The following is a 15,000-nucleotide window of genomic DNA, read 5'->3' as shown; positions in this document are numbered from 1 at the left end:
TCTTATCCTCGCTGGGAAGCTTCCTGACACTTTTTCCTAGGCGATTTATTTTGCTTATTATACCTTGCTGTCCTATTCTGTTTTACATAAATCCTTCCAGTATCGCCGGGCACTGTATAAATAACGCACAAAAGGATATTTCCCGGCCATATTCAGAAATAAATCGCTCAGGAAGAGGTGTTAGGGAGCTTCCTTAACCGACGACAATACGAGTCAGAGTACTTTCACCTTTAGCTGGCCCAGATTTTTTTCCTTTTCCGGTTTGTTTGCGGTTTATTCTGCAGTTTATTTCAAGTAGCTCATTGGCAAAAAAAGGGAGAATTGAACTACAGTATAAGCTTCCGAAATTCACGTGGATGAGGATGTCACATATACTCTTTTTACCCCAACTTGGCCTAAAATTGCCATCTCTCCATCATGAATGCTGAGGTGTAACATTAGATTAACACTAGAATATAATGTTTGTCACGAAGAAGTGCTATGGAAGGGACGTAGGGCTGTAGTATTCTCTTTTTCCGCCACTGAGCTACGTGAAATAAGCAGCGAAAGGACGAAAATCTGGGCCAAGTTACGGTGAAAGGTGTATAGTCTCTCACTCTCAACCCTCCATTCAGTCCACAAGTCCAAAAACTCCTTAGGACATTTATTTTCCTATACACCATCGCCAATATTTCTCCCCAGCCAATAACTCACGCTGTCATTATCGTATCATCTATTCTTAACTAAATGGCACAGGGATTGGCGGAGGAATATGCTATGTGGGGGGTGGCATTGAGGTGTTTTTGATATACAAGCTTTATTCTTCTTATTTATTTATTTATTTTTTTTAGAGCTGAGGGTGGAATGACACGGTACGCTAGGGGTTCCGTATAGTATGTGAAATCTGGCGAGTTGAAAGCGTAGAGTTTTCTGGAAATGAGTGCGTTGAGGAGAGGGGGTGGGGAGAAAGGATGGAGGAAAAGAGAAAGGATGAATTTACTGAAGAATAATGAGTGTCAAGAAAAAGAGATGAGAAGAAGAAAAAGAATAGGCAGAAGGGTACACACAAAAAATGAGAAGAGGAGGAGGAGGAGGAGGAGTATACAGTACAGATGAAAATAGAGTAAAATAGGAAAGGAAGGAAACAGGTATAGAGAAGAAAAGAGAAGAATAAAAAATGTTGATGGTAGGGTGGAACAGAATGACTTAGAATCATTTATCCAGTGTCAGGGAGGGATTATACCCAAGGGTCCCGTGTAGAGTGTGAAACGTGGCGAGTAGGGAGCGAAGAGTTTTTACTGGGTTACGGATAATGAGGAGAGGAGAGGGGAGGAGGGGGAAGAGGAAACATGGCGAGTAGGGAGCGTAGAGTTTTGCGGAGCTGGGGTCAATGAGGAAAGGGGTAGGAGGTGGAGGGAAGGAGGTACAACGTAGAAGGGAAGGAAGTGGAGGGGTGGAGGGAAGGAGGTGGAGAAATGGAGGGATGGAATTGAAAGGGAGGACGGAAGTAGGTGGAGGGGAGGACGGAAGGAGGTGGAGGGAAGAGCAAGGTGAAGTATTTATAGAGAAAGAGGAAAGAAATATAGAAATGTGAAGGGATGCGTTTATAGTGACAGGAGAAAGAAAAAAAGGAATGAAAAGGAAAAGAGGGAAAGAAGAGAAGGTGGTAGAGAAAAGAGGAATGTACAGGAAAAGAGGAATGGAGAGGAAGAGGAAGGGCAGAGGGGAGGAAAGGAGGGGTATTTATAGAGAAAAGGGAATGGGAAAAGAGGAATGGAAGGGAAAACAGGAAAGGAAAAGAGAATGGCGGAGAAGAGAGAAGAAAAGAGGAATGTAAAGCAAAAGAGAGAGAGGGATAGAGGAGAGAGATGAATGCAAAGTGAATCAGCGAAGTACAGGGACGAAAGAGAGTAATAAAGAGAAAGAGAGCGAAGGAAAGAGGGAAAGGGAATAGCAGTGACCAGACGATTTTACTCACCTGAACAAACAACCACTGGAATGAAGCAGTTAACCCTAGACACACACACACACACACACACACACACAAAAACCACCAATAAAGTCTACGGTATATGCACGCCAATTTTCAATCTCCATTACACGGTACGATCCCTTCAACTCGATGACGTAGTGGAGAGGGTCGCCTTCACGTGGTGGCATAGTAAAAAAAAAATAATCACTCTCCTTATCTCCATTATTTCTCATTATCAAGCAATTAACTCTATCTCTCCTCCTTATTACTTATTCTCAACCAATTAACTCTCCCTATCTCCTTCCTTATTCTCTTACTCCTCCACTGCTTCTATTCCCTCCTCCTCCACTACCTCCACCCCGTCTTCCTTCACTCCCTCCTCCTCTTCCATTCCCTCCTTCTCCTCCTCCACTGCTTCCACTCCCTCCTCCTCCACTACCTCCACCCCTTCTTCCTCCACTCCCTCCTCCAGTAACTCCACTCCCTTCTCCACCTCCACTCCCTCCTCCTCCTCCTCCACCGCCAGGTCAACAATTCTACCCTACGCTGAAATAATCAATTAAAAATAAAAAAATGCATAATGGAAGTGAAGGTTTACGAGAAAGATCCCCACAAATATACATAATAATTCCTCCGTTTGTTCTATCAGTATTCAGACAGACAGACAGACAGGAAGACTAAGAGACAGGCAGATAGGATGACTGAGAGAGACAGACATACAGACGGAGAGAGAAAGGTAGATGCACAGAGAGAGATAAAATGAGACAGAGAGACATATAAACAGACAGACAGACAGACAGATAAAAAGACTAGACAGACGCACAGACACAGATAAAAAGACAGGACAGACGCACAAACACACATAAAGACAGACAGACGCACAGACACACATAAAGACAGACAGACGCACAGACACACAAGTAAACAGACAGACAAACGCACAGACATAGAGACAAACAGACAAGGGCGAAAACATAACAAGGGAACAAAAAGGAAGAGAAAAATAGGACACGAAAATAAAACATTGATAAGATAGGAGGGGAGATACAAGTGAGGGGAGGGTGAGAGGGAATGAGGGGAGGAGAAGAGAGAGGGGAGGGGGGAATGACGAGAGGGGAGAAGGGAGGGCAGTGGAGAGGGAATGAGGAGAGGAGAGGAAAGGAGAGAGGGAAGGGGGGAGGGAAGGGGAGAGGGAGTGACGAGAGGGAAGAAGGGAGGACAGTGGAGAGGGAATGAGGAAGGGGGAGAAGAGGAGAGGAAAGGAGAGAGGGGAAGGGAGAGGAAAAGGGAGTGGGGAGAGGGGATAAGGAGTCGGGAGGAAAGGGAAGGGGAGGGAAGAGGAGAGAGAAAGGGAGAGGGAATGAGGAGTTGAGAGGAGAGGGAAGTGGAGGGATGAGGAGAGAGGGAAGGGGAGGGGAGCAGAGAGAGAGAGAAGGGAAAGGGAGAGAAGAGAGGGGAGGGAAGGGGAGAGGAAAGAGGGGAAGTGAGACCATAGGGGAGAGGAAAGGGTGAATGGGGAGAGTGAATGCAGAAGTGAGAGAGAGAACTGGAAAATAAAGAAAAATAATAAAAAGGCAATGATAAAATAGAAGGGAAGATGGAAGAGAGAGAGAGAGAGAGAGAGAGAGAGAGAGAGAGAGAGAGAGAGAGAGAGAGAGAGAGAGAGAGAGATGAAAAAGCAGGAGGGAGAGGAAAAGAGAAAAATGACAAAAATACTCTGCTAACAAACGAGGGGGTATGAGAGAGAAAGAGAGAGAGAGAGAGAGAGAGAGAGAGAGAGAGAGAGAGAGAGAGAGAGAGAGAGAGAGAAACCAATGAAGAGTGGTCATTTATAAGACTGAAAGGGGAAGGGAAGGTAAAGAAAGATGAAAACAAAGATAACAAAGATAAGAAATAAAAGAAAATGGAGTGAGGGAAAGTCGTGGCGAATGGAGGGAAGCTGATAAGAAATGAAGGAGGGAGGAGGAGAGAGAGAATGGAAGGGAGAAAGTGAGAGGCGGGAAAGAAAAGATAAAAGGAAAAGAAGGGAAGAAAGAGTATACGAGAAAGGATGATGATGATGATGATGATGATGATGATGATGATGATGATAATAATAATAATAATAATAACAATAATAACACATTAATAATAAAAACAATAATAATAATAATAATAATAATAATAATAATAATAATGATGATGATGATGATGATATGCAGAAAAGGGGTTGACAGATTAAGAGAGAGAGAGAGAGAGAGAGAGAGAGAGAGAGCACTTACGAATGCTGTTACGTCTTCTTTCCTGCACTTAGCAACTTCACACACACACACACACACACACACACACACACACACACACACACACACACACACACACACACACATACACACACAGAAATTGGCAGCGTAAAATGAAAAAAAAAATCCGGTAATGGTTAATGTTTCAAATCTCTCTCTCTCTCTCTCTCTCTCTCTCTCTCTCTCTCTCTCTCTACGTCATACAGGTGATGCATATTTCAAACTGTAATTTACCCATACGACCATAAATACTTACATGACCATAAAAACCTACATAAATACGCACACGATCACATAAAAAACACATGAACACGACAAACGCACGTAAAATAGCACACACACACACACACACACACACATATGAACTGAGGTACACACAAGCACATAATATTGTACATACGAATAACACATACACACACGCACACAACAGCCAAGAATACACATAACACGTTCACATAACACAAAAAATGCACATAAAACACTTACATAATCCATACATGAGTACAACAAACACTTACAAGCACGTACACACACGAATACACACGCACATAGCACACACAAATTACTTACATAGGCGACTTATGCACATACACACATACAGTAATACACACACAGGAACGCACACGAATACATATAACACAAACACAACTAAACAAGTGTGCAAATGACAAAATAGAAACGCACATGAACATATAAAAACGCACATACTACTTAAAACCTCACACAAAAAAGCACACACACACACACACACACACACACACACACACACACACACACACACACACACACACACACACACACACACACAGAATGAACATATAAAAACGCACATACTACTTAAAACCTCATACAAAAAAGCACATACACATACCAACACACACACACACACACACACACACACAGAATGAACATATAAAAACGCACATACTACTTAAAACCTCACACCAAAAAGCACACACACACACACACACACACACACACACACACACACACACACACAATAAAAAAACACATATATACGAAAATACACATTAATTAAACACAAGTCGTCTGAAATAAAAGAAGAGAAAAATACGCAAAAACATATGAAGATCCCCATGAGCCAAAGTGAACACAATTACACACGCAATACACAAACAAAACGCACATGCATACATACCATACATACATACACACAGTCATACATTCATACACAGATACATACATACATACTAAACTTGTCATGGCCATTTCTTCCCCTTCCAAGAAATTGATGACTACATACACACACACATACATACGGAGAGAGAGAGAGAGAGAGAGAGAGAGAGAGAGAGAGAGAGTATAGTTGAAAATATTCCCCAACCAATCACCTTCCTCCTGGGGGTGGCCAACAGGAACGGCAGTGAAGGTGAATAATTGAAGTGATGGTAAGTTGGGGGAGAAGGGGAGTGGAGGGAGGGGGGTTGGAGGGGTGATGGGAGGAGGAATAGGAGGGGAGTTTGGAGGGGGAATAGGGGTGGTTAGTGGGGAGTTGCAGGACCAAGCAGAGACGGGAAGAGATAGGATGGGGTCAGTGAGGGGAGATGCAGGATGGGGTACTGTCTGTGGGGTGATGGGATGGGGACAGAAAGGGGAGCAGAGGAGAAGGGGGCACAGGATTGAAGGAAGAGTAGGGGTTGAGGGAGAAGACTGAGGCAGAGGGAAGAGGGGATATAGATGGAGGGGATGAAGAGAAGGGGTGGAATGAGGGGAGAGGCCTGGAGAATGGAGAGGGGGGGAAAGAAGGGTAGACTGGAAGGCATAAAAAGGACAGGAGGCAAAGTAAAGAGGTGGTAGAGAGGAGGGGGAAGAGGGGGCGGAGGAAGAGGAGGGAAGAGTGGGGAGAAAGGAGAAATATAGAGAAAGGGGGTAAAGAAAGGACGGAGCGGAGGAGTGGGGAAGAAAAGGGGGTAAAGAAAGGACGGAGCGGAGGAGTGGGGAAGAAAAGTGGGAAGGGAAAAAGGAGAGGGGACGGAGGTTCGGGGGAGAGGAAAAGGGGGCATTGGTTGCTAGGTCATGATGTATGTATGAGAGAGAGAGAGAGAGAGAGAGAGAGAGAGAGAGAGAGAGAGACAGACAGACAGACAGACAGAGACGGGGGGGGGGGGACGCTTTGACATGGAGCTGAATAAGGAGAAAAGAGGCGAGACGAAAGAAGACAGGAACGGGGGGACGGAGAGGGTAAGAAATACGATGGAAAGGTGTATAGAAAATGGGGGTTGGGAGGGAGGGAGGAGGGACTAGAGTATAAAAATAGCCACTAACAAAGAGAATAAGCACCAGGCCACACACTGAGGGGAAGCAGTGGACAAATGGCCCTCTCAGATTACCACTTGGCCACAAATATTCTACCTCAATACGCAGTTAATGGTGCTGGGATAGATATGCCTTCCCGCGGTGGCACTGAGTTATTTGAGTCATTCCACGACCCAGTTATACAAATGTCCCTCAACTTCCCAACACCCCAAAAGGAGGATAGTTAAAAAAAAAAAAGAAAAAAAAAAAGCAAGACTGGGTTAACGTTTAAATGAACCTGGGGTCACAACTACTACTTCTACTACTACTACTACTTCTACTACTACTACCACTACTACTACTTTCAACAAAATCGTACGGAAGGAAGAATAAACCAATGAAACAAAAAAAAACTAAGTAATCATACTGAACTGACTACCTTCCTCTTATTTAGCTAACACACCTTATCCTGAGAGTGGGTCACAGGAGCCTCATAGTTACCTCGTCCCGGTCAATATCGAGTGTAATTATCCTAAATGACTTACGTAAGCATGTGTGTGTGTGTGTGTGTGTGTGTGTGTGTGAGAGAGAGAGAGAGAGTTTGGGAGATATATTATTTATGGAGAAGCAGCCAATTAGGTGTGGCATGCAGGAGGCGATGGTTCCGACCAGCTGTGACAGGGCAGGGAGGAAGTGCGCTCTCTCTCTCTCTCTCTCTCTCTCCATACGTCTTACTCGAAGGGGGGGGGGCACCAAAAATCACCTCCACGTCACCCTTTACACACAAAAATTATCATCATCAAGTTCCCCTTCTGTCATCCACTTTTCCATTGTTGTACCGACAGGCATCACAAACCCACCGACACGAAAAATTTCTATAATAAACTTTCACTCCCACGCTCCTATGAATCACTCTCAGCTAAACATATGGTGTCTCGTTTACTTTAATATTTCACTGGTTGCAATTTTCCACAGCACTTCTTCATGACTTGCATCACATTCCAGTATTTACCTATTGCACATACTCAGCAGTCAAGATGAAGGGATGGCAGTTTTTAGACCAAGTTAGAGTAAAAGGAGTATAGCATTTTTTTTTACTCCTAAGGGATCTAACAATGTAATTACTATGACCAAAAATTACTGAAAAAATGTTAATTCCATTTTGACACTTGCAAACATAACCTACTTGGCTTATTATTTTTTTTTTTATGTGTCCAACTCTGTACATAAGCTTCACAGCCCGTTCACTAAGGCCTAACAGTCATCCTACGAACTCCCCAACTCCACATGCCACCACTTCGGCGCTAACATCCAATATTCATGCTAGGGGTGCCTCATACAGGGCTGGTGTATTGGTATTAGCTGGTGTTAGTGCAAGAGTTAATTCTGCATCCCTTCAGCGCTCACAAAGGGAAGTGGGTAAGTCCAAACAGATTTTATTTTTTACAGAAGATAAATACAGGAAGGAGAAATAAAAAAATATATAAAATCACTGTCAGGAAACACAACACATCACCAACACAATACACACAAGAAAGAAGAAACTCACTGTAACATTATAGTATTTAGTTATACCAATACTAATACTAATAATAAGAAATAAATAAATAAATAACACTTAAGACCCTGTTATTAAAACTGAGGGCGCAAAGGTGTAAGGAAACCCCTAATTCTTGATGGTAAATTATAAAGCACCTGTAATTAGTCTGAGTCCCATATTAGGTGCAGTCAGCAGATATAGAAAAAGCCAGACATGTTCTATAAATAAATAAATGAATAAATAAATATAACTAGGGATCTATCCTTACCTTAGCGCTCTCAGTTCTCATTATCTTTTTTTTTTAACCTACTTACCTGTCTGGAAAGAATCACTAAATTATTTCTAAAAAACAAATTTATATCATGCCCAAACACTGATAAGGGTGTGTTAAAAATATACACAATATAAATACACCAAAAAAACTCGCGGCCACAAATGACTAGCAAGGCAGACACTACGAGGGGAACGAGACTGAAAGAGTTGGGTAAAGAGAGGGTGGTTAGTCACAAAACAGTTATTACATGCTCAAGAGATGATGATGATGACGATGATGATGATAAAGTTAATAATGATGATGATGATGATGATGGCAAAGGCGACGACAACGATGATAATGATGAAGATAATGAAAATGAAAGTAATGAGGCTGATGCTGAGAGTGATGACAACAATTATGACGATATTGATGATGATGATAATGAAAGTGAAAGTAATAATGCTGATGATGACGGTGATGACAACTATGACGATAATAATGATAATGATGATGATGATGACGATGATGAAAATAAACGTAATGATGCAGATGCTGATTACAATTATGCTGCTGCTGCTGCTGCTGATGATGATGATGATATGAACGTGTAGTTGTGGTAGGGATGGTGAGAGACGGTGAACAAGGCAGGAACAGGTAGTGACGTAGCGAAAGTCACAAATATGCAGCCACAGTAATAAAACTATTGCAACAGTGACACAGATAGGTAGGTATGCAGTGATAACAGCAGTGAGTGAAGTGTGACTACGGTGAGATACGGTGTGACGAGATGGAAGTACTGTGAGGCTGTCGATGAGTTTTGTGATTACTGATAGTTACGGTGTAGTGAGATGTGGTTTAAATTAAAAGGTGTGGCTACGGTGAGACAAGGTGTGACGAGTTGGAGGAGTACTGTGAGGCTACCGATGAGTTACCTGATATTAAGGTGAGTTACGGTGTAGTGAATGGTATGGTTGGTATGATATGATGCAACACAGTACAGTGCAACCACAGTCAGGTGAAGAAATATTCCTGATTATGAGAGTGACGTGTGGTGAAGGTAAAATGAGGTTCAATGATCATGAGATACGGTGCAGGAACAGTGGCCATAGTGGTGAGGAATGGTGCAATTACTGTGAGCGAGGAGATGATAATGATGATGATGATGATGATGATGGTGGTGGCGATTGATGATGATGATGATGAGTTTAACACCTTCCACAGCCGGGGGAAGAATGTTGGCAAAATGTATATAGTGATACAAGAATCAAGTATGGTGATTTTGAGATATGGTGCCGTTATAGTGAAGAACAGTGAAGCTATAGTAACTATGACGGTGAAACACTATACAAGCAAAGTGAGATGCAGGGAGAGTACAGTGAGGTACAGTGAAATGCAGGTATAGTGAGTACAGTGAGATGCAGGGATAGTGAGGTACAGTGAGATGCAGGTATAGTGAGGTACAGTGAGATGCAGGTATAGTGAGTACAGTGAGATGCAGGTATAGTGAGGTACAGTGAGATGCAGGTATAGTGAGGTACATCGATAGTGACTGCCCAACTCTGACCGTGAGGTAGTGGGCTGTTGTCCTGCTGCGTCCTGTGCTCTGAGGGGCAGAAACAAACACAGGCATTAGACCACCACCACCACCACCACCACCACCACCACATCACAACACAGCACTACCACATACCACCACCAAAATACCACACGCAAATTATACATATACATACACAAACCATCACCACCATCGCCACACAGCATTATCAAATAACACATCAAAACACCACAGACTAATCATAAATACACATACAAAAACCACTGACCACAGAAGTGAAATTAGCGACAGTACTTACTGTCGCTAAATTTCATTTTTCCTGTGGTCAATTTGCATATATTTCTGCACGGTGATGTCAAGTATCCGCATACATACATATATATATATATATATATATATATATATATATATATATATATATATATATATATATATACACACACACACACACACACACACACACACACACACACATCTCAGCCCTCACGCGCGCGCGCGCACCAGAGTAATATATTCAGTGAGGCCACAAAGTCAACAAGTAAAATTACCCCAAGTGAAATAAAATCCCCTATTAACATAAACAGAAGCCGAGCCGGGTCCTCCTAATTCAGACACTCAATACCTACAATTAAACACCGCCGTAATGACTGGCTATAACACACACACACACACACACACACACACACACACACATGTGGAGTGAAGTGTACCATAAACATTGTCTCCCAGCATTTCCCTCTTGGAGGAGTAGGATCCAGAAGCTAGGTTAATGCAGTCCCGAAACATTTATGGGCAGATTACCACCCTACAACTCTGGTGACATTACATGGACGAAAATCTCCTGCTGCTTCCTGGGCATTCAAATCTATGCCACTAGCAGACATTATAAAGTGATGCGTTTAACCAACAATATAAGACTTACTCACCTTTAAGTTCGGTGACACTGTATATAAGCGATCCTTTTACGTACGTTTTGTGTGTGTGTGTGTGTGTGTGTGTGTGTGTGTGTTAATTTCTGAGCATCAACAAATTACCTGTGTGATATCTTAAAATTTCACTATAGCAATTATTGCTCTGTTATTCGAACAGATCCTGAAATACAGTGTTTCAATTTTCGGTGGCTTGAGACAAGGGAAATAAAACTGGTGGATAAGCCAACAAATCATCATCATCATCATCAACACCACCACGACCACACTTATATCGCAGGTCTGAACGCCGGTGTATCAAAGGGCGACACTACTGTTTGTCTACTTAACTTGGCGTAGACTTTCATCCTTTTGCAAAACATATTCCAATTCTCAATGATCTTGTTCTATGGGAAAAATTATTACTTATCAATAATTCCCTATGAATGAACGATCCTTGTATGGCCGATATTTATTTTGCTAAGCTGTATTTTTCTCGGTGTATATCCACAGTAAAAAAAGGCATACACAGCATACAGGGGGATATTAATGGTGTATTAGGCACCATTAAACGAATCGCGAGGAAGGAGGTGTCACGGTATTTCCTCCGCCTAGCAGATATACGACCTCCTTCAGCCCTTAAAAATAACTAAATAAAAGAGACGATAAATTCCACACCAAAATAGAGCCACCCCACCCCAATCCCACCCCAGTCCACCCCGTTCCAGTCTTGCCCATCCTACACCGTCCCACCCCACCTCACCTCCCCACATCCCACCCTACCCTACTGTACTTTAGTTTACTCCACCACACCCTACCCTACTCAACCCAAACCCATCCCTCTCCATCACCTCATCCCATCTGACACCGTACCCAGACCCATCACACCCCGACCATATCCCACCCACACACCCATCTATCTCATCCCACCATATCCCACCCACACACCCATCTATCTCACCCCACCGTATCCCCCACATCTCACACAGCACCCCGTTCCACCACGCCCTTCTTTCCCCCCCCTCCCCCCTGCCCTGACCGTCATCGACCAGTCCCAGGTGGGCAAACTGTGGGATTTACAACTCAAGTTTACTCTCACTTGTTACCCTCGATTTACTGCAGCAAACTTTACCTACAGCACACCCATTTAAACCAGCCGTCACACATTCAACACACAGGTATTTTTAGACACAATAGGTGGTGCTGGAGGGACGCCTTCATGTGGTGGCTCAATTTCCTGGTTATACAAACGTCCCTCAACTACTTCCCTATCCCCGCTCCCTCAACTACTTCCCTATACCCCGACAGAAGGATGGTGTATTGTAGGGAAAGGGCAGCTTCAGTCTGCTTCACGTTTCAGATGAACCTGTGGCTACAATTATAATATTTGTACTCTAACTTGGCCTAAAAATGCCATCTGTTCATCTTGACTGCTGATCTGTAAAAATAGACTGGAAGTGGGATAATATGCCGGTCATGAAGAAGTGCTATGCAAAGGACGTAGCGGGGATCTATTGTCTTTTTCCTCCACTGACCTACGAGAAGTAAGCCGCAGAAGAACGCAAATCTGGGCCAGGTTATGATGAAAGGAGTATAGTACTACAACCACCCTCTCTTGCTGTCTTCAATTTACTGCACCAAACTTTCCCTACATCACAGTTAGTTAGAACTTTGTATCACAGTTAGTTAGAACTTTGTATCACAGTTAGAACTTTGTATCACAGTTAGTTAGAACTTTGTAACCAGCTACAGCCTATTCATCATGGAGGAAGTGAGTTTAATTTATTGTCCCTTTAAACCCGTGACCCATTTTACATTTTATTTTCGCTACAAGAAAACGATTTTATAAAACTTAGCGTTGACTTTTCAAACTGCTCTGATATACTGTGCTTTTTATCAGTTCCTTCACAGACACACATAGAAAACGAAAAAGACATTCTTTCTCTCTCTCTCTCTCTCCTTTGTAGTCTGACAATTTTATTCAGCTTAGGAAAGAAAAAGACCTCTCGCAATGAGGAGGTTAAACACACACACACACACACACACACACACACACACACACACACACACACACACACACACACACACACACACACACACACACACACACACACACACACACACACACACACACACACACACACACACATTAAAATACTCCAAGTAAATGAACTACGCACTATGTCTTGCTATGGGTCAAAGGATAAGTGGAGGGATGTGTGACTCAGCTCAGCTTGGCCCTTCCTTCACTGTTTTCCTACTTTCGAACTCACATTTTCCTAACTTATGCATCATTTTTCACCCCATTTGTAAGTGTAATAAACCGATGATGAGGATGATGGTGATGGTGATGGTGGTGACGACGATGATAGTGATAATGATGATGATTATTATGATGACGATGATGATAATGATAACTGTGATGAAACCGTTGCTGTTCTCATTCTTATTACTTTTACTGATCCTGGTAATTAAAAAAAAGATGATGATACCACTACTAATAAAACTTACTCCTGACGACAGCAGTGCAAACCTAACCCAGCCATCCCTATCCCCAGCACAGCATGCCCTCCCAGCCACACAATCCCCATCCTTGACGTAGACTATCCCGCCACAAGGGGCTGGTTCACATGTAGACTTAATATATACCCAGGCACAGCAAAAACCAAGATATTGATACCAACAGTGAGGCGCGCACCGGGAGGCAGGCAGGCTCAGGAGTGTGGGGGTGGGGAGAGGGGTCGGTGTGTGTGTGTGTGTGTGTGTGTGTGTGTGTGTGTGTGTGTGTGTGTGTGTGTGTGTGTGTGTGTGTGCTTTAAATTATAAAATCTAGTACTGCTAACCTTCCTTCTTCAGCATTCTCAACATACACACTCATTGTATCAACTATGAATATTATATAGATACAGCAATACACAGACCCAATCGTAGATCTTCTTTCTCTATCTGCCTATATATAAACCCAAACAAATGATCCATACTCAGTGTTACTCGATTAGGCTACACTGCACCTTAATCTATACGGATAATATATACCTTTACGTCCACCTGGAATTGATCTGAAGCCAGGTGTATTTCTTAGCGGTAAAATATGGCTCACATCTCATCAACTGTGCATTAGGGGCGAGCGTGAGGTGTTGTGCTTACAGTTTATGTCCGTATTTTTGGTGTTTTAGAAATAATGGTGGAGTGACTGTGATGATGGAGGTTCTCTCTCTCTCTCTCTCTCTCTCTCTCTCTCAGACTCTTTCTTTTTACTCTTGTTATTTTTTTTTTTCTGGTAGCTCACACTGAACAACTGGAGGCACAGAAACAGTAGTCCTCAATGCATCTTCAGTGTTCCCCCCTCCCTCAGCGTCATTGGCAGGGATTAACTCGGTGAAGGGACGGTACTGGCCCGCTCCTTGCCTGCTGCCATCCCTCATCCACGAAGCTCCCTCAGACATTTATTTTATTTTCGCCAATTGTCTATAATCTTTGGTCAAAATCTGAGAGATGGCTACAGTTCTTTCACATAAACTTGGCCCAAATCTTCATGCTATTAAAAGTAACCTATTTCAACTCCAAGACTGAAAATGACAAGGCTGCGACTCTTCATTCTTTCCACAACACTTCTTCGTGATTAGCAAATCCTTTCTGTAACATATTCCACATAACCCAGAGGCAGATAAAGAAAATACTACGGCTCTACATCCTTTCCACAGCACTTCTTCGCGACTAGCACATCCTTTTTGTAACATTTCACATAGCTCAAAAGCAGAAATGGACAGGGATGCCATTCTACAATCTTTCCACAGCACTTCTTCGTGACTAGCACATTCTTTTTGTAACATATTTCATGTAACTCTGAGACAGAAAAAGAATGCTACGATTCTACATCATTTCCATGGCACTTCTTCGTGACCAGCATGACATTCAAGTATTAATCTATTGCTACAGCTCGCGATTCAAGATGGAGAGATGGCAGTTTTTGGCCAAGATGAAATGAGGAGAGTTTAGTTGCTTGGCTGGCTCAAACACAACGATCAAAAATTCCCTTACACACGTGGGATTTGGGGAAGTATTCTAAATGGCTCTAGAAATTCCGTAGCACCTCTTCCTTAGCGATTTATCCTGCATTTTATATCCTGTTGTATGTTACTGGTGCAAACTTTGTTGACAGAGATGAATAACACGCATGAAAATATTAAGGTGGAAAAATAAATCGCTATAAAAGAGGTGTTACGAAGCCCATTATAGCACCTGGAATCCCCCT

General features: G+C 42.8%; 1 protein-coding gene across 1 annotated transcript in view; it reads right to left on the bottom strand.

Annotated features, from left to right (window-relative positions):
• The window catches only part of Pgant2 (polypeptide N-acetylgalactosaminyltransferase 2), a 106,956-nt gene that overhangs the window by 49,300 nt on the left and 42,656 nt on the right, over window positions 1-15,000 (bottom strand). The window contains exon 2 of the mRNA XM_080275367.1: window positions 9,847-9,885. Within this exon, the coding sequence (XP_080131493.1) occupies window positions 9,847-9,885 (39 nt within the window). The remainder of the gene's footprint in view (window positions 1-9,846; window positions 9,886-15,000) is intronic.

Source organism: Coenobita brevimanus, chromosome 61 (genome assembly GCF_032717465.1).
Source record: "Coenobita brevimanus isolate Jiangsu-jjx chromosome 61, ASM3271746v2, whole genome shotgun sequence".
Classification (NCBI taxonomy): Eukaryota; Metazoa; Arthropoda; class Malacostraca; order Decapoda; family Coenobitidae; genus Coenobita; species Coenobita brevimanus.
The sequence above is the reverse complement of the archived record's forward strand: the minus strand, read 5'-3'. Positions and strand labels throughout refer to the sequence as shown.